Here is a 19,014-nt window from a genome sequence, read left to right as displayed (position 1 = left end):
ACAAAGCTCACTTTTAGTTGAACCTTTCAGCTTTTATTTCCCCTGGGAGAAAATACAGACCAACTTCCACCGACTGTATACATGTTACATCTGCATTGCACATGCTCAGACACCTGTGTCATCATAGCATACATCAAACCCCACACAGCCAGACATTACATCGTTTCATCGGTTTTCCTTCAAAAAATAGAAGACACATTATACACATACATAGTGAACTAACATGCAACATGACATGCATTCTTCCTCACCATCATTTCACAGTCTTTAACACTTTTCCTAGCTTTGGGTTGACTTTGAAACTTGATCACTTGAATTTGTAACACTGTTTAAAAAGGAAGAGTATATGTACATGCGTATGATTAACATATTGATGAATTCATGTCCATATCATCAGGGACCATCTCTCCTCATCTTTCATAGGAAGTGTAGACGCAAAACTACATAGTAACACCTCTTCTTCGGCCCATCCATGCGTCACTGGTATAAAAGTCAACCATAGTTGAACATGAGGACAGAACAGAGGGTCATAGGATTCAAGAAGCAGACAGGGAGATAGGGCAGTCAGCCAACCAACGAAGGGCACTGTGCCAGCGGAGGCCAGATACCTCAACAGAGCCGATGACAGTTGTCCTTTTGGTGATGAATACTGTGGTTGATTAATGTCAGGTGAAGCCGCTGCATAGCAACAGGAGAAAGTTAGTACACACACACATAAGCATTCACTTAACCACAGTGATACACCCACACGTTCACATGAACACATAAAAACTCACATAGTCACGTACACAGCATGACGTGGTGGTCTTTGGCATGGAATCTGATAAGGAAGTGCATCCTCAATACAAACTCTGGTGTAGGAAGGGACTTCATTTGTCCATTTTTATGTGTGACTGATGAGCACAGCGATACATCACACAGTCTAAATCTAAACCAGATGCTGCTGTCAGGCTCTAATCACATTTCCTTGGTCTCTACTAAACAATGCTGAATACCACCACACAATATCACCCCACTGGCAACATCATGTGCTTAGGGCACAGAAATAGCCAGCTCTCAGCTCCAATGCCATCCCACTGGGCACACCGTGCCATTTCAACTTGGACATTTTTGGTTGAGACGTTGATCAATGAGATTTCAACCTTTACGGACCCACTCTAAAAGACAGCCAGATGTTTGTTGAATTCCCAATGTGTTTTCACTATGCGTTTAACCATCTAAAAGCGCAACCAAATTCCAATGGAAAAACAATGTCTGATTTCTGGTTTAGCTGTCATCTAAATGTGTTTTCACAGCAATTTGAACCATTTAAAAGCACACCAAAGTTCAAATGGGAATACAATGTCAGACATTTTGTAATTATACGACTACTGAAATGTTTTATCAATGTGCTTTATCTAATAGCACAACCAAATTACCTGGATTGTAGTTGAGATTACATTAAAAGAGCATGGTGCAAGTGATCAATGCTGTTTGAGATTCTGCGCAGATTATTATAGCAATTGGGAGGATTTCCACAGACCTGCGACCTTTGAATGCTATGTCGAACATGCTCGCTTTCTATGATTACGGATGTGTCTTAATTCACCGCATCCACCTCTGTCGGACTTCCTCATCTGTGTTGGAAAGTGGCCGAGCTACAGCTGTGTTTGTCAGAAAATCGGTCTTCTCACGAAAATGTCTGTAGCGTCCGAACAGTTGGGCCTAGAAACTAAAGTGCAGCTGTAATCACTGCCAAAGGTGCTTCTACAAAGTATTTTACGATGGGTGGGTCTAATCCTGAATGCTGATTGGTTAAAATCGCATTCCAGCCGGTGTCTATTCCACAAATTTTCACCGGCTAAATCTATGACTTTAAAATGCCTGTTTACTTTGTTCCATCTGACTGTGCATTCCACTGTCTCATCAGCCCAGCCAGGCACTTTATACACTTGATCTCCACTATAAAAAACATCTAGATATTATCTAATGTCTTTTAGACTAAAATGTAGTTTTCAACAGCGGAGATTTGTATAAACCTTGCTGTCAGTCTCTCCGACATTCGCAATATTGTTTCAATATTCAAATTCGATTTCACCAGCTTATTGTAATGGATGTACTATATCCAAATAAATGTCACTAGAAAACAGCTTAAACAAATGCAGCTACTTTGCTGTTATTCTGGCTGCACTTTTTGACGTAACTGTAAGTTAGACGTAGTTGGCTAGCTAGCGAGCAAGGGATAAGAACGTTGTCAGCCAGTATGGCTATAGAACAAATGACTGGGTCGCGTCCATAGATACAGAACAAAAAGACTGAATGACTGGGTCGCGTCCATAGATACAGGAAAAAAAGAACGAATGACTGGGTCGCGTCCATAGATACAGAACAAAAAGACTGAATGACTGGGACGCGTCCATAGATACAGAACAAAAAGACTGAATGACTGGGACGCGTCCATAGATACAGAACAAAAAGACTGAATGACTGGGACGGGTCCATAGATACAGAACAAAAAGACTGAATGACTGGGACGGGTCCATAGATACAGAACAAAAAGACTGAATGACTGGGACGGGTCCATAGATACAGAACAAAAAGACTGAATGACTGGGACGCGTCCATAGATACAGAACAAAAAGACTGAATGACTGGGACGGGTCCATAGATACAGAACAAAAAGACTGAATGACTGGGACGGGTCCATAGATACAGAACAAAAAGACTGAATGACTGGGACGGGTCCATAGATACAGAACAAAAAGACTGAATGACTGGGACGGGTCCATAGATACAGAACAAAAAGACTGAACGACTGGGTCGCGTCTCTAGCAACCCAAGATTTGTTTCAGCACTATATCTTCCAAACAGAATATCTCTTTCAAATGGTGATATTAAACTGCGTAGACAGTCAAACCCAATTCAACACTCAGTTTGTCTACAAATTAATTGTTGGATTCACGTCTCCATCTCAAACAAAAATCTAATTTAAAGAATAGGACTAAATTAAATCAAATCAAACTTTAAATGCACATGAAATAAACTTTGATTTAAATTTAGTCCATATTCTTTAACTTAAATTTTTGGTTGAGATGGAAACATGAATACAACATATTAATAATGACCTTGATGAGTAAATTTGAAATGAACCAAAGCTTGAAACCCTAAGCCTATATGTATTGTCTATTTATGCAATACAGCCCGAGGGCTATTCTTACACACCACGCAACGTGTGCCCGGATACAGCCCCTAGCAGTGGTATATTGGCCATTTACCACAAACCCCTGAGGTGCCTTACTGCTGTTATAAACTGGTTGCCAACGTAATTAAAGCAGTTAAAATGAATATTTTGTCATACCCGTGGTATAAGTTCACGGCTGTCAATCAATCAGCATTCAGGGCTCGAACCACCCAGTTTCTATATATTTTTTTTACCATGGTTGAATTGAGACAATAGATGTTGATGACTTTGCAAATACTATATCGGCCTAAATAGTATAATTGATGATACATGACTTATAAAGTATGGTTACATTTCATTAGAACCTACTCTATGGAAATACTTTGATAGCAACAGTGAATATATTTAGTTATTAAGAGATCTCTCAACAATCATTCTCACAATAGCACATTGGTAGTAGTCAGTGACATAGTACATAACAACTAAGTAGGGCTGAGCTTGGTGGAAACCCTGGATGGGAAACTAAATTTATAGTTGTAGATAGATCATCTCTCCAGTAGGAGGTGCTGCTCTGCCTGTTGTTTTTTTTCTTTTTCTGATAGTGGATATAACGTTGAAGTTCTGCCATTGTTTCAAAGATACAAATGCAACATATTTCATACAAGGTTTGTCTATGTTGAAAATTGGTTTCAATGACAACATAACCTTGTGGTTGAAAAAAACATTTGACATTTTTTCAATTCCAATGTATAGATTCCACGTCATAATACGTTTATTCAACCTGTTTGTGCCCAGTGGAATGCCACAGCAGTATCCATGTTCAGTCTCTTTTTAGAACTGTTTAAACAGCACCTAAAAAACATATAAATAAAAATGTCACTGACGAGGAGGAGTACCAATGCACAACAACAGGAAACAGTCAAGGTGATGAAGGTGGAGCCTTCACGTTAAATGACTGGGTTTCGACTGACACGCGCCTTTCGCCACCCCCCAGGACATCACCGCCCAGGGAAGAACGGGTGAACCGGCGGATGGTGCCGACAAAGGAGGCCGGGTACAGGGTCCTTATGGAGCCCCGGGACCAGTCCCAGTTGGGGTAGAGGCGCTTAAGGACGGCACGCCGAAACAGGATGTACACCCAGGGGTCCAGGATCTGGTTCCAGGTGGCGAAACGGATGAAGAGCAGCAGGTTGCGGACCTGAAGTGGGCTCTCTGACAACACAGTCTGCGCAATAAACACCTGTGGAATGTAGGGGGAGGGAGGGAGATGGAGAGACAAAGACAATTAGAAGAATAGGGAGGGAGATGGAGGGAATAACAGTTAGAGAGAGAGTGGGGAAGTGAGAGTGAGAATGATTTGTCATCAGTAGTTTGAACACGAGGGCAGCAGTTTGGGCCTTCTCACACACATTCATACACGCACAAACACACACATTCATACTCGCACACACACATTCATACACATTCACACACTCACACACTCACACACACTCACAAATAAGCTCTACTCCTCAGAAATGACATATGCGCTTGTGTTTAGCAAATTATTAGCATTTTCCAGATGCATCTAAAAAATGCTAACAGTCCCTTTTAGTGTCTCAGGATCGCAGCTGGCAGTGAGTTGCTGTGTTCAAACACACACACACACACACACGCATGCATCATTAACAACGGAACACACACGCATGCATCATTAACAACGGAATACACACGCATGCATCATTAACAACGGAATACACACGAATAGAGTACGCAGATACACAACGACCACAGGTCCAAAGCATTGCTTATGATTTGGAATGATTGTTTTAAAGAAAAACATTTTTAGATATCACCATCGTTGGTCCATGGAGGGGGGTCCACTGGCAGAAGCTGAGATTGCAAGTGAATGGCTTATTGCCTGCCTGATCTGGAGTAGAACAGAAATGAATATCCCTCAAATATTCTTTGGACTGAGCATGATCCAGTTGGGGGTTCTGAATAATGTAGTTCAGAAGCTGTTAAGGAGAAGTGAAGCGGCTTAGTTGGTGGTCCAAAGCAGATGAGTCCATAGTTGTGGCACGAATTATGCATTCATTTGGATGGTCTGGCTATGGATGAGGGTCCAGACAGTCCGGAGGAGCCACAGCACAAAGCAATGTGTGGTGAGTAAAGATAGGGGGCGGTATAAACATTAGCTGGTTTTACTCGCCTTAGTCTGGACTCCTGACATAGGATGTATACCCAGGGGTCACATAGCTGATTGAAGGTGGCCATCCGCAGGCTGAGTAACATGAAGTCAGGCTCTACGGGTTTGGCGTACACAGCACATTTCAGACTATATATCTGTACAGAACAGTCAGGAGGTTAGACTGGATAAAGGGCTCCAGAAGTGCTGAAGAACATATGATAGTGGGGCGGCAGGTAGCCTAGAGCGTTGGACTAGTAACCGAAAGGTTGCAATATCAAATCCCCGAGCTGACATGGTAAAAAAAAATCTGTTGATCTGCCCCTGAACAGGCAGTTAACCCACTGTTCCCAGGCCATCATTGAAAATAAGAATTTGTACTTAGCTGACTTGCCTGGTTAAATACTGGTATGAAATAAAGTGTTACCCTACCATTATATCCACCTCCCCACCGAACTCTTTCCCCCTTCCTTCCAAAAATAATTAGGCTTCACTTGTGCCCCTTTTAGGTTTTAAATCAAAATGTTTGTTAAAAAAGGCCTTCGATATTGATTTGGTGGCGCCTAGAAAATAATCTAGCGGAAACACTGACGGAAACACTGTCAAACACTGACAGTAAACACTTTATTTTGATGGTAGGTACCGTGTAGATAGACGCTCAACCGTATTCAAAATAAAGTGTTACAGAACACACAAAGAGCAGTGGAATAGTAGCACATCATACACCCACATTGTGAGGCTGTGATGTGAGTTGATGTGGTTTTTGGCCATCCCAACTACCTCAGCCACAATGTTGATTACAAAGAGCCTTGAATGGCTATGGTCCAGAAGTATTACAGCACTTTGAGGTCAGCTAATTTAGCCTGCATTGCTTAGGAGAAATGAGGCATTTAGAGACTGGTAGCTTAGACCAGACTAAGCCCCATTTTTTGAGAGTGAGAAATAACAAAATGTGTATATAGTGCATTCAGAAAGTATTCAGGCCCCTTGACTTTTTCCACATTTTGTTACGTTACAGCCTTGTTCTAAAATGTATTACTTCACCCCCCCATCAAACTACACACAATACCCCATAATGACAAAGCAAAAACAGGTTTACATTTTTTTTCAAATGTATAAGAAAAATATGACATTAACATAGGTAAACAGACCCTTTACGCAGTACTTTGTTGAAGCACCTTAGGCATCGATTGCCGCCTCGAATCTTCTTGGGTATGACGCTACAAGCTTGGCACACCTGTATTTGGGGAGTTTCTTCTCTCCAGATCCCCTCCAGCTCTGTCAGGTTGGATGGGGAGCATGGCTGCACAGCTATTTTCAGGTCTCTCCAGAGATGTTCAATCGGGTTCAAGTCAGTGCTCTGGCTGGGCCACTCAAGGACATTGAGACTTGTCCCGAAGCCACTCCTGCATTGTCTTGGCGGTGTGCTTAGGGTCGTTGTCCTGTTGGAAGGTGAACTTTCACCCCAGTATGAGGTCCTGAGTGCTCTGAAGCAGGTTTTCATCAAATATCAGCATCATGCTGTTTTTCAGTAGCTGGGACTGGGAGACTAGTCAGGATCGAGGGAAAGATTAACAATCCTGACTAGTCTCCCAGTTCCAGACGTGGAAAAACATTCCTACAGCCACAACCATAGGGATGGTGCCAGGTTTCCTCCAGACATGAAGCTTGGCATTCAGGGCAAAGAGTTCAAACTTAGTTTCATCAGATCAGAAAATCTTGTTTCTCATGGTCTGAGAGTCTTTTGGTGTCTTTGACAAACTCCAAGTGGGCTGTCATGTGCCTTTTACTGAGGAGTGGATTCCATCTGGCCACTCTACCATAAAGACCTGATTGGTGGAATGCTGCAGAGAACTGTATACTTTATCCATTTGATTTTTTTAACCTTTATTTAACTAGGTAAGTCAGTTTAAGAACACATTCTTGTTTTCAATAACGGTGTAGGAACAGTGAGTTAACTGCCTTGTTCAGGGGCAGAACGACATATTTTTACCTTGTCAGGTAAATTCAATCTTGCAACTTTTCGGTTACTAGCCCAACGCTCTAACCACTAGGCTACCTGGCCCAACGCTCTAACCACTAGGCTACCTGTCCCAAAGCTCTAACCACTAGGCCTTCTGTCCCAGGTAGCCTAATAAGGTATTTCTGTTTTTTGTTTTTTTAAATAAAATTTGCAAACATTTCTTAAAACCTTTTTTCACTACATCATTATCGGGTATTGTGTGTAGATTTATGAGGGGAAAAAAATGATTTTTAATCAATTTTAGAATAAAGACGTAACAACATGGAGAAAGGAAGGGCTCTGAATACTTTCCTGTACATTACATGTCAGAGTTAGTTTATGTTTATGTACTATAACAGTTCTGTATTTGTTAGTACTTTTATCAACATTCACTGTGCGATTGAAAACTTTGTATCAGTTTTGAATTGAATCGATTGAACACAAAGACACAGAAGGACAGAGGCAGATCTAGGAAAAAGACTCTGGCCCGGATATCCCCCTTTGTCTGCAGCCGGAGATGGCCCTCTCTTACAGGCTTTATCACCAGCCAGCATACAGCCCCACTCCCTAATACAGGGCCAGTTCCACTTCCTGAACTTGACATTAGCTGTAAACAATGCACATTGCTTACAAAGACACCCCACAGTTTATGCTGTTCAGCCAGTTATTCAGCCTTATTTTACCAGGTAAGTTGACTGAGAACATATTATTGCAACAACCTAGGTAAGAGTTACAGGGGGAGAAGAGGGGATAAAACCACCAATTGGAAGCTGGGGGATGATTAGGTGGCTATGATGGTCAGGTTGGTGATGTAGCCAAGACACTGGGGTTAACACCCCTACTCTTACGATAAGTGCCACGGGATCTTTAGTGACCACAGAGAGTCAGGACAACCGTTTAACATCCCATCCCGAAAGACGGCACCTTACGCAGGACAATGACCCCTTCGCTGCCCTGGGGCATTGGAATCTCCATAGACCAGAACCCTTCTGGACCTCCAACAGCACTTCCAGCAGCAGCTGTTCTTCAATCCAGGGACCAACCTTGCTTAGCTTTAGAGGCAAGTCAGCAGTGGTACCGAAAAGTTTGCCAAAGACAGTTCAGTTAGCGGAGGATCGAGAGAGTAACCTCAATTATCAGAGATTTTTGTGTGCACATATTGATACACATGTATTGGGGCCTGTATCAAGTGTGAGTTGATCATTATCTCTTGACTTAATTTGCCATACAAATGCAGTACGTATACAGTATGCAGCAGTGATGGTCTATTGCATTATATATGTTAGTTAAGTCAGATAAGAACAAATTCTTATTTACAATGACGGCCTACCAAAATGCAAAAGGATGGAATTAAAAATAAACATAAATTATATAAAAATATAGGATAAATACACATAACGAAAAGAGAGACAACACTACATAAAGAGAGAACTAAGACAACAACATAGCATGGCAGCAACACATGCCAACACAGCATGGTAGCAACACAACATAGTAGCAACACAACATGGAGGCAGCACAACATGGTAGCAGCACAAAACGGGGTACACATATTATTGGGCACAGACAACAACACAAAGGGCAAAAGGTAGAGACAACAATACACCACGCGAAGCAGCCACAACTGTCAATAAGAGTGTCCATGATTGAGTCTTTGAATGAAGAGATGGAGATAAAAATGTACAGTTTGAGTATTTTTTGCAGATCGTTCCAGTCGTTAGCTTTGAATGAAGAGATTGGGTATTCGAGCCCTGAATGCTGATTGGCTGACAGCCGTGGTATATCAGACCGTGTACCACGGGTATAAAAAAACATGTATTTTACTGCTCTAATTACTTTGGTAACCAGTTTATAACAGCAATAAGGCGCCTCGGGGTTGGTGATATATGGTCAATATACCACGGCTAAGGACTGTGTCCAGGTACTCCACATTGAATCGTGCATAAGAACAGCCCTTAGCCGTGGTAAATTGACCATAGACCACAACCCCTTGGGCCTTGTTGCTTAAATATGTTACAAAGAACAAATGTTGGAATTTCTTACATATCAATACTGAGTGATGACTATAATGATGTGTTTCAGTGGATATTGTGTCCTCCTGACATGTACTGTACGTGCTTGGTATAGTGTGTATGTATGTGCGTGTGTGCGTGCACGTTTTAATAGGCTGCCACTACTCACCAGCAGAGGGCACCAGCAGATGGTAGCGATCATCATGATCCAGATGAGCTGCACCATCATCTCCACCTCGTAGTCGCGGCGACGCTGCATGCTGTCCTGGCCGCAGCACACCTTGACCAGGGTCACCACGCTCACCGTGTTGAGCAGGAAGGACACGGCTATGGACAGCAGCCCGACCAGAGAGAAGAGTAGACAGAAGACCATGTCGCTAGCCTTAGAGCTAATGTTGAAGAAGCACCAGGAGCCTGGTATCTGCATGTGGTAGCTCCCCACACCCACCAGGGGCAGTAGTGAGATGCATCCCGCTACCGCCCACACCATCAGCACTATGCACACGGCCCGCGACTTGGTCATGCTGGTCGAGCGGGAGAACGGCCGGTTGATGCCCACGAAGCGCTCCACAGCCATGGTGGCGCCCAGCAGCAGCGGGCACAGGCCGTAGAAGACCATGGACATGCCCATGTAGTTGCAGAAGTGGCAGTGCGGGTCCAGGCGGCGCCAGTTGAACTGGGTGAAGTGGAAGGTGATCACGATAATGCCGGTGACCAGGAGGCCCATGAAGTCGGTGACCACCAGGCCGCAGAGGAAGACGAGAAAGGAGGAGCGCGAGCGGCTGTGCGTGCGCTGGAAGGACTTGAGGAGGACCACAAAGGCGATGAGGTTGAAGGTGAGGCCCAGAGGGCTGAACACAGTGGAGAAGTAGACAGAAGCAATGGTGTGGGGGAAGTTGAAGGGGGGATTGTTGATGGAGAAGCACTGTGGAGTCGTCTCGTTGGAGAGGTTCATGGTGGCGGCTGCAGGAAGTTTGGCTATTCCCAACACGTCAGAAGAGGAGGAACTAGTTCATTTAAGATTTCCGTTGTCTTTATTCTTCCTCCTGAAAAATGGGACAGAACTCTGCATTAGTAACAGAAGCGTTTCAACAAGACTTTTAACAACTTTTTGGTTTAGCTCACAGGACAGAATAATAAACTTCCATTCAGCAAAGATTATATGATATGTTGCGGGAAGAATGTTAATTAGTTGACAGAACTGGAATGCTTACACTCGACTGACCTAGAAAACTACATACAACTTTCAAAAATGTTCACAGAAACCGACTGAAAACTTTTGTTTGCCATAGTGTCATTGTCTACATAGCCTCTTGGAACCAGTCTGATTGCTACGTTTACCATTTTATTGAACACAGCGATAAGGCTGGTTCCACCAGACTCATCTTAACATGTTGACAATGTTTAATAAACAGACTTAATCAAGCCTCTCTAGAGGACTAAACTCAATGGTAGATAGAGACTTTGACCCCATGAATTCCAAAGTGTGGGAGACAGTAAAAACACACAACTATAGTTGCCCATCTCTTGGCAGGAAATGCAGTTACATCAATATTACGTCAACGTTAATATAATGATGTCCTTAACAGAGGTCAGAGGTCAGCTTACTAGTCATTCACTTCTGCCATCAAACTAAATGGAGATCACATAGCCTACCGGTAAAATGAAAGACTATCATGGGGACATTAACAGGAAACCGATTCTCCAAATGCCATCCTACCACGTTATCACCGAGGAACTTGTGCTAACTGCATTCTAGGTATGAACCCAAATCACTGAGTCCAGAAAATCATACGCTCTCATTTCAATAAAATAAAATCATCAAAGAAGTTCACCAAGCTTAGTAGATAGTTGGGTTTGCTAGATATAGTTGCTAAGATGTAGTTGCTAAGATGTAGTTGCTAAGATGTAGTTTCTAAGATGTAGTTGCTAAGATGTAGTTGCTAAGATGTAGTTGCTAAATATGTAGTTGCTAAGATTGGAAATTATTCAGACCCCTTCACTTTTTCCTCATTTTGTTATGTTACAGCCTTGTTCTAAAATTGATTAAAAAACATTTTCCTCATCAATCTACACACAAAACCCATAATGACAAAGCGAAAACAGGTTTTTAGATATGTTTGCTAATTTATAAAAATGAAAAACTGAGAGAACTGAGACAGGATTGTGTCGAGGTACAGATCTGGGCAAGGGTACCAAAAAAATTCTGCAGCATAGAAGGTCCGCAATAACACAATGGCCTCCCTCAATCTTAAATGGAAGAAGTTTGGAACCACCAATACTCTTCTTATAGCTGACTGCCCGGCCAAACTGAGCAATCGGGGGAGAAGGGCCTTGGTCAGGGAGGTGACCAAGAACCCGATGGTCACTCTGATTGAGCTCAAGAGTTCCTCTGTGGAGATGGGAGAACCTTCCAGGAGGACAACCATCTCTGCAGCACTCCACCAATCAGGCCTTTATTGTAAAGTGGCCAGATGGAAGCCACTCCTCAGTAAAAGGCACATGACAGCCCGCTTGGAGTTTGTCAAAGGGCACCGAAAGGACTCTCAGACCATGAGAAACAAGATTCTCTGGTCTGATGAAACCAAGACTGAACTCTTTGGCCTGAATGCCAAGTGTCACGTCTGGAGGAAGCTTGGCACCATCCCTACGGTGAAACATGGTGGTGGCAGCATCATGCTGTGGGGATGTTTTTCAGTGGCAGGGACTGAAAGACTAGCCAGGATTAGTAGTGAGGTTAGGTACAGAGAGATCCTTAATGAATACCTGCTCCAGAGAGCTCAGGACCACAGACTTGGCAAAGGTTCACCTTCCAAGAGGACAACAAACCTAAGCACACAGCCAAGACAACGGAGGAGTGGCTTCGGGACAAGTTTTTGAATATCTTTGAGTGGCCCAGCCATAGTCCGGACTTGAACCTGATTGAACATCTCTGGAGAGATCTGAAAATAGCTGTGCAGCAACGCTCCCCATCCAACCTGACAGAGCTTGAGAGGATCTGCAGAGAAGAATGAGAGAAACTCCCCAAATACAGGTATGCCAAGTTCGTAGCGTCATACCCAAGAAGACTCGAGGGTGTAATCGCTGCCAAAGGTGCTTCAACAAAGTACTGAGTAAAGGGTCTGAATACTAAAAACATGTTTTTGCTTTGTAATTCTGGGGGTATTGTGCGTAGATTGATGAGGAAAAAATATATTTAATCAATGTTTGAATAAGGCTGTAACGTAACAAAATGCGGAAAAAGTTTAGGGGTCTGAATACGAATGCACTTTAGTTACTGATTTTGTGTTTACTGTTTGAGACCCTTCCATCCCCAGCTAGACAGTCAGTCTTTCTGGGACCAGGTTCGGAATAGTTATCAGGTCAAATTTAACCTGTGTTCCTTGGAGGAATGACATTATGTTGTTGCAATCAGGCTTCAGTATTCCGTCTCCCTGCATGTTTTGACTACAGAATCACGAGTGATTACATTGAATTAATCAGCCAATATCCTAATTTCTATACTTATTCAATTTTGTTTTCCAACTAATGAGAGTGGATTACCACTGGATAAATGCACTGAAATCCGAGAGGACAAGAGAAATTAAACTTCTACAAATAACAAACAAGCTGGTGTTGATCCTTAGCCTTTTTGCTTAAATACACCTGCAATCCCAAACTATCCATATTACAGTTGAAATAGCCTACGTGCTCTAGTGTGGTTCATTTGGTAGGACCATGGTGGTAGCAATAGGGATCACATTTACAATTTTTTAATGCATTTACTGTACTATAAGTAATTTTGGATCAAAGCTTCTAAGAAAATAACATATTATCATGATATCAAATGAATATCTTTATGTTGCTGAACACAATACCTAAACATGGGACCAATGCTGGGAACTGAAGGCAAAGGCCAGAAGTACCGTAGCTTATACAGTGGGGAGAACAAGTATTTGACACACTGCTGATTTTACAGGTTTTCCTACTTACAAAGCATGTAGAGGTCTGTAATTTTTATCATAGGTACACTTTAACTGCGAGAGACGGAATCTAAAACAAAAATCTAGAAAATCACATTGTATGATTTTTAAGTAATTAATTTGCATTTTATTGCATGACATAAGTATTTGATACATCAGAAAAGCAGAACTTTATATTTGGTACAGAAACCTTTGTTTGCAGTTACAGAGATCATACGTTTCCTGTAGTTCTTGACCAGGTTTGCACACACTGCAGCAGGGATTTTGCCCACTCCTCCATACAGACCTTCTCCAGATCCTTCAGGTTTCGAGGCTGTCGCTGGGCAATACGGACTTTCAGCTCCCTCCAAAGATTTTCTATTGGGTTCAGGTCTGGAGACTGGCTAGGCCACTCCAGGACCTTGAGATGCTTCTTACAGGAGCCACTCCTTAGTTGCCCTGGCTGTGTGTTTCGGGTCGTTGTCATGCTGGAAGACCCAGCCACGACCCATCTTCAATGCTCGTACTGAGGGAAGGAGGTTGTTGGCCAAGATCTCGAGATACATGGCCCCATCCATCCTTCCCTCAATACGGTGCAGTCGTCCTGTCCCCTTTGCAGAAAAGCATCCCCAAAGAATGATGTTTCCACCTCCATGCTTCACGGTTGGGATGGTGTTCTTGGGGTTATACTCATCCTTCTTCTTCCTCCAAACACGGCGAGTGGAGTTTAGACCAAAAAGCTCTATTTTTGTCTCATCAGAACACATGACCTTCTCCCATTCCTCCTCTGGATCATCCAGATGGTCATTAGCAATCTTCAGACGGGCCTGGACATGCGCTGGCTTGAGCAGGGGGACCTTGCATGCGCTGCAGGATTTTAATCCATGACGGCGTAGTGTGTTACTAATGGTTTTCTTTGAGACTGTGGTCCCAGCTTATTGACCAGGTCCTGCCGTGTAGTTCTGGGCTGATCCCTCACCTTCCTCATGATCATTGATGCCCCACGAGGTGAGATCTTGCATGGTGCCCCAGACCGAGGGTGATTGACCGTCATCTTGAACTTCTTCCATTTTCTAATAATTGTGCCAACAGTTGTTGCCTTCTCACCAAGCTGCTTGCCTATTATACTGTAGCCCATCCCAGCCTTGTGCAGTTCTACAATTTTATCCCTGATGTCCTTACACAGCGCTCTAGTCTTGGCCATTGTGGAGAGGTTGGAGTCTGTTTGATTGAGTGTGTGGACAGGTGTTTTTATACAGGTAACGAGTTCAAACAGGTGCAGTTAATACAGGTTTATGAGTGGAGAACAGGAGGGCTTCTTAAAGAAAAACTAACAGGTCTGTGAGAGCCGGAATTCTTACTGGTTAGTAGGTGATCAAATACTTCCGTCATACAATAAAATGCCAATTAATTACTTAAAAATCATACAATGTGATTTTCTGGATTTTTGTTTTAGATTCTGTCTCTCACAGTTGAAGTGTACCTATGATAAACATTACAGACCTCTCTCTACATGCTTTGTAAGTAGGAAAACCTGCAAAATATGCAGTGTATCAAATACTTGTTCTCTCCACTGTATGTGAATTCATTCGGAGCATTTCGTGATCATGTCCCGAGTGTGATGGAGACTGTTGGTTGAAATTCTTCCAGAGAATCTGATTGTCCCATCAAGTCGACCTCCTTTGACGCTAGCAAATCACCGCAGAACGCAGGGCGTTCCCAACACATATTTTTGTTGCCCATGATAGAAAGCGCATGCAGTGCTGAATTAGACGAATGACAGGCGGTATCATTTGATTTCTCCGAAAACACCGTGGGAAACAGCACAACTCATTAGATTAGGGGAGACCGGGGTTGTGTGTCACTTTTCACATTTTGTTTTTGACTTTTGTCAACAATTATTGTAAAGAACAAGGTCTTGGGTTGAAATGGGTTCCCATTCATTATTAAAACACTGTCAATTAACAGTAATTAACAAATTACTGGAGCTTACAGTCTTAGAAATAGCTGGGCTATTGATTTTGATTTAACAATATTCAACTGCTTGTACTTTGTAAATACAACATTTTATATATAACCATCCCCATCTGAGCATAAAGGCTAGTTAATTTCCATATTGCTTGACCTCGCAACTGTTGGCTCACTATTTTAAAAAATTATGAAAAATAGCAGAGTTTTTGCACAGGTATAGCCAGTACAGTGCCAACTAACGCTGCATATAATATCTTACAACTCTACAATTTCATACAATGCTACAACATTACTGTTACGTTCACCAACACCAATTGATGTGCGCTACGTGCTAACGAGCTAAACATCCTAAAAGTCCAACCTCAAAACACTGTAACATCATACAACTCTATATTATCAAAAAACAATCAACAGTTTTACAGAATGGGCAGCCAGATAACTGAATCCTTTTGTTTACTTTAGGTGATTTAGAACTTTCAAAATGTTTCAGTGAGACCAGATGACTGATGTATAGTTTTTGAAATCTGGCTGTGGTCAATGAATTTACTAATTTACCTAACCAGTTTTAAATAGCCTATAGGGCCTAAATGTATCGTTTGCACAGAGCCTGTTCTACCCTTATTATTTTATGCTAAGCTTGGGATTGCTTGATAGTTTCAAACACTGAGAAATTCATTTAAAAAACAATTCCACCATGAGGCCGTAAAAACAGCAATAAGCAAATAAAACAAATCTAAAAAAGACATGATAAATGGTTTAAGAAACTGCTTAGAAAACAGTGTAATGTAGGCATGCAAAACACTAACTATTTTCTACACTCAAATAAGCTGTTGGGGAGCAACTCCTGGTAGGGAAGCATGGGGTAAGTTGAGTCAAGGGGTAAGTTGAGCCTTCCTTGTTTCTAGGAAACCATACACAAAATATATTTTTGGACAAATATTTAGGAAGAGGTCATCATTTCATGGAGTCTGTAGGAAGAAATCACATGGAATAATTGGTAAGTAAAATTTAAATAATAAAACATTATTTAATAATAATAATAATAATAATTTAAGTCAAATTAGTTTGTTTTACAGGTTACATGATGCTTGTATTTAAACCAAAGTAGATCATTTAAATATTGTTTTATACATCAGTTGGGATCTCTATCAGCTCCAATATGAGGTCATAAACCTAGCATGAAAGTGCATTCCTGTAGCTGTGTGGGATAATATAGTCAAAATGTTTGCTTTGGAGAAAGTTGAGCCAATGATTGAGCCAATGGCAAGTTGAGCAAATTGATAAGGGATTATTGGTGGGATATGAGGTAACAACAGGGCCTGGAGTATGTTAAAAGTGTTTAAATAAGTGTTATGAATATGCTTAAAATTATTAAAATACAAAAAAAGTGATTGTGATTAATTGTGTTTGGGAAATAAAGATTGACATGGTTTTAAAAAGGTAGAGGTAATATTTAATTCAGTACAGACATGTGTAGGTGGCTTAATTTACCCCATACAAAAACAAGCTGTTTTCAGAACTGTAATGTTTACATGAATTCTGATTATTTCCAGGGATACACAACATCATGAAATATATGTAGATATCTTTGTTTGAATGAATTCTATTTTTCCCTTGAGGGAGTAATACTGAATGTGAAACAAGTGCTTAACTTACCCCACTCTTCCCTATCCTCCTTGGATATGTTAGAGGCATAGAAACCTTGTAAAGAGTGAATATCTGGACATTATAGAAATATAAAAGCATAGAAGGACCTATCTATTTTTAGAAAAGATAATAAGTAACATGTAGCCTACCTTTTTACAGCAGTCACTCAGTCACTCAAACATCAGGGCGAAGTAGAATGCGTCTCAGCCGGCTACTGTGCGCGCGCCTCGGTCGTGGTCCGTTTAGTAGACTCTAGTCCACCGTGTCCACACGAGACTATCTTAATGACGTTGTAACAGCTGTAGGCTTACGGTAATGGGCCTCACGAGTGACATCGGTATATGAAAATATACACAATTGATATAAGCCAATGCAAAAATAGTCTGAACTCCCTCTCTGCCGCAGTCAAAACGTTATTTGTTTTCGTCCCTGGAAGTTAACGGGAAGACAGTGGGGAGCATCCAAATGCAAATGTCGCTAATCAGCAAAATAATAGGCAGCGAGATAATACAACATCGATGATTGAATCATTGAAACTTCTTGTAGATAGAAAAAAGTGTGAATATAATGATCATAACATGTTTACAGCTTTGAAATGCGACTTTCAGAAAAAAATGTGATTAGGGGCAATCTGCAGTTTCTACATTGAATTTTTTACTTATACATTTATAATATGTACCCATTGATTCTTTACATGTTTTACTTATAAATGTTTCATGAGCTTCGTTCAACTGTTGTACCCCATCAAAACACAATATATAAGCTTGTTTTACTCCAATGTTTGTAAACAAAGTAAATGTAAACAAACACTGTATGCCTCAAAGCGTAGTTAAAACTATGATGTTGTTATGGTGGATGGCCAATCCTTGCATCCAAAGCTCTGCCTATGAATCTGAGAGTGGTTACATTTCTCCAGACCTATCCCTCAGCTAGTTATTGAAACAGGGGTGGAAAGGACACTTTGTTATTGTTTCAACTGCTGCTTTAAGTGTTGTACCTCATCTGAACCAAAAATATGAACTTGTTAATTTCAATGTTTGTAAACAAAGTCTGACCAAACACTGTATAGCCTTAAAACATGGGTAAAACTATATTTTTGATATGGATGATGCTCAGTCAATGCATTCATAGTTCTGTCTTTGAATTTGAGAGGATGCATTTCTCCAGCTTTTTTTACAGTAAAAGTGACAGGGATTTTTTTTTATTGTTTAAATTGCTGATTGTCCCTTTACGTATTAGCATTTTTGACATGTATATTTTCTAAATAATTTCCTAATTGACAAGCTCCATTAGAGGCCCCACAAGTCCAATCAACTTTATACACGGGTTAATGATGACTATGTACATTACAATATCCTAAATGTGAAATATTTATGAGGGTGTAAACAGACAATTATGGTTATTAATGATCTCAGCAGTAGCCTACTTCACCGGTCAATGAGGGAGGCCCATTAGTCTGAAGGAAACAGAGCCCGTACAACAAAACCATATAGACAATCTTATGTCACTAATATGAGACATTTTAACGCCGGCAGTTACATCAATGCTCAGTAGCATTTAGCTGCAACAGTCCACAGCTTCTCCAGTCCGGGAACAAGAGGATGTACACAAGGCAACATTTAATCTGTACACCATCTATGAGTAGTGACTGAGTGAATTTAAACACTCTCTCGTGATAAGAGGAGGGCGACGCCTTCGAACGAGACGGGGATGGCCTGAGGTACCAGACACTGCCAGATGATTAATGGGCAGATGAACTATTGACTTTCCAGTTGAAGTGATACAGCTGAAAGCTATTTCAAAGGCCATTATGTATCCACTGTATCCTCAGTCTTCATTTGAAGATCACATTGAACTGACATTTTGAAAGGACACCATCCTCTTGGGTCAAACAACTTCCCAATATAGGCTACCACTCTTAGAAAAAAAGGGTTTGAAAGGGGTTCTTCGGCTGACCCATGGGATAACCTTTGATGAGTTCAGGTAGAACTATTTTGTGTTCCGTGTAGAACCCTCTGTGAAAAGGATCCTACAGTTTGGCTTTCCTAAATCTCATCCAGATAATGTCCTCTTAAACAGGCATTATGCAGTTTAGGCGCTACACCAGATATCTT

General features: G+C 41.5%; 1 protein-coding gene across 2 annotated transcripts; it reads right to left on the bottom strand.

Moving 5' to 3' along the window:
• Positions 1-7: 7 nt before the first annotated feature.
• LOC135524749 (thromboxane A2 receptor-like) lies at positions 8-17,354 on the bottom strand. 2 transcript variants are annotated; one of them, XM_064952545.1, is made up of 4 exons: positions 17,050-17,354; positions 16,910-16,954; positions 9,511-10,387; positions 8-4,400 (listed from the first exon to the last, which is right to left on the bottom strand). In XM_064952545.1, the coding sequence occupies exons 3-4, from the start codon at positions 10,294-10,296 to the stop codon at positions 4,080-4,082; spliced, it is 1,107 nt and encodes a 368-aa protein (XP_064808617.1). In that variant the 5' UTR covers positions 10,297-10,387; positions 16,910-16,954; positions 17,050-17,354; the 3' UTR covers positions 8-4,079. The 2 variants fall into 2 exon arrangements, with proteins under 2 accessions (XP_064808617.1, XP_064808616.1); XM_064952544.1 differs by lacking the exon at positions 16,910-16,954 and having other exon boundaries at positions 17,050-17,353.
• Positions 17,355-19,014: the final 1,660 nt, after the last annotated feature.

The sequence above is a fragment of the Oncorhynchus masou genome, chromosome 31 (assembly GCF_036934945.1).
Source record: "Oncorhynchus masou masou isolate Uvic2021 chromosome 31, UVic_Omas_1.1, whole genome shotgun sequence".
NCBI lineage: Eukaryota > Metazoa > Chordata > Actinopteri > Salmoniformes > Salmonidae > Oncorhynchus > Oncorhynchus masou.
Note: the sequence above shows the minus strand (reverse complement) of the source record. Positions and strands in the feature narration are given on the sequence as shown.

Bases quoted from the DNA above. Each gene is read 5' to 3' on its own strand.
- LOC135524749 (XM_064952545.1), bottom strand. From the start codon at position 10,296: ATGAACCTCTCCAACGAGACGACTCCACAGTGCTTCTCCATCAACAAT. The intron at 4,401-9,510 runs GTGAGTAGTGGC...TACATTCCACAG, and splicing joins TCTGCTGGTGCCCTCTGCTG to GTGTTTATTGCGCAGACTGT.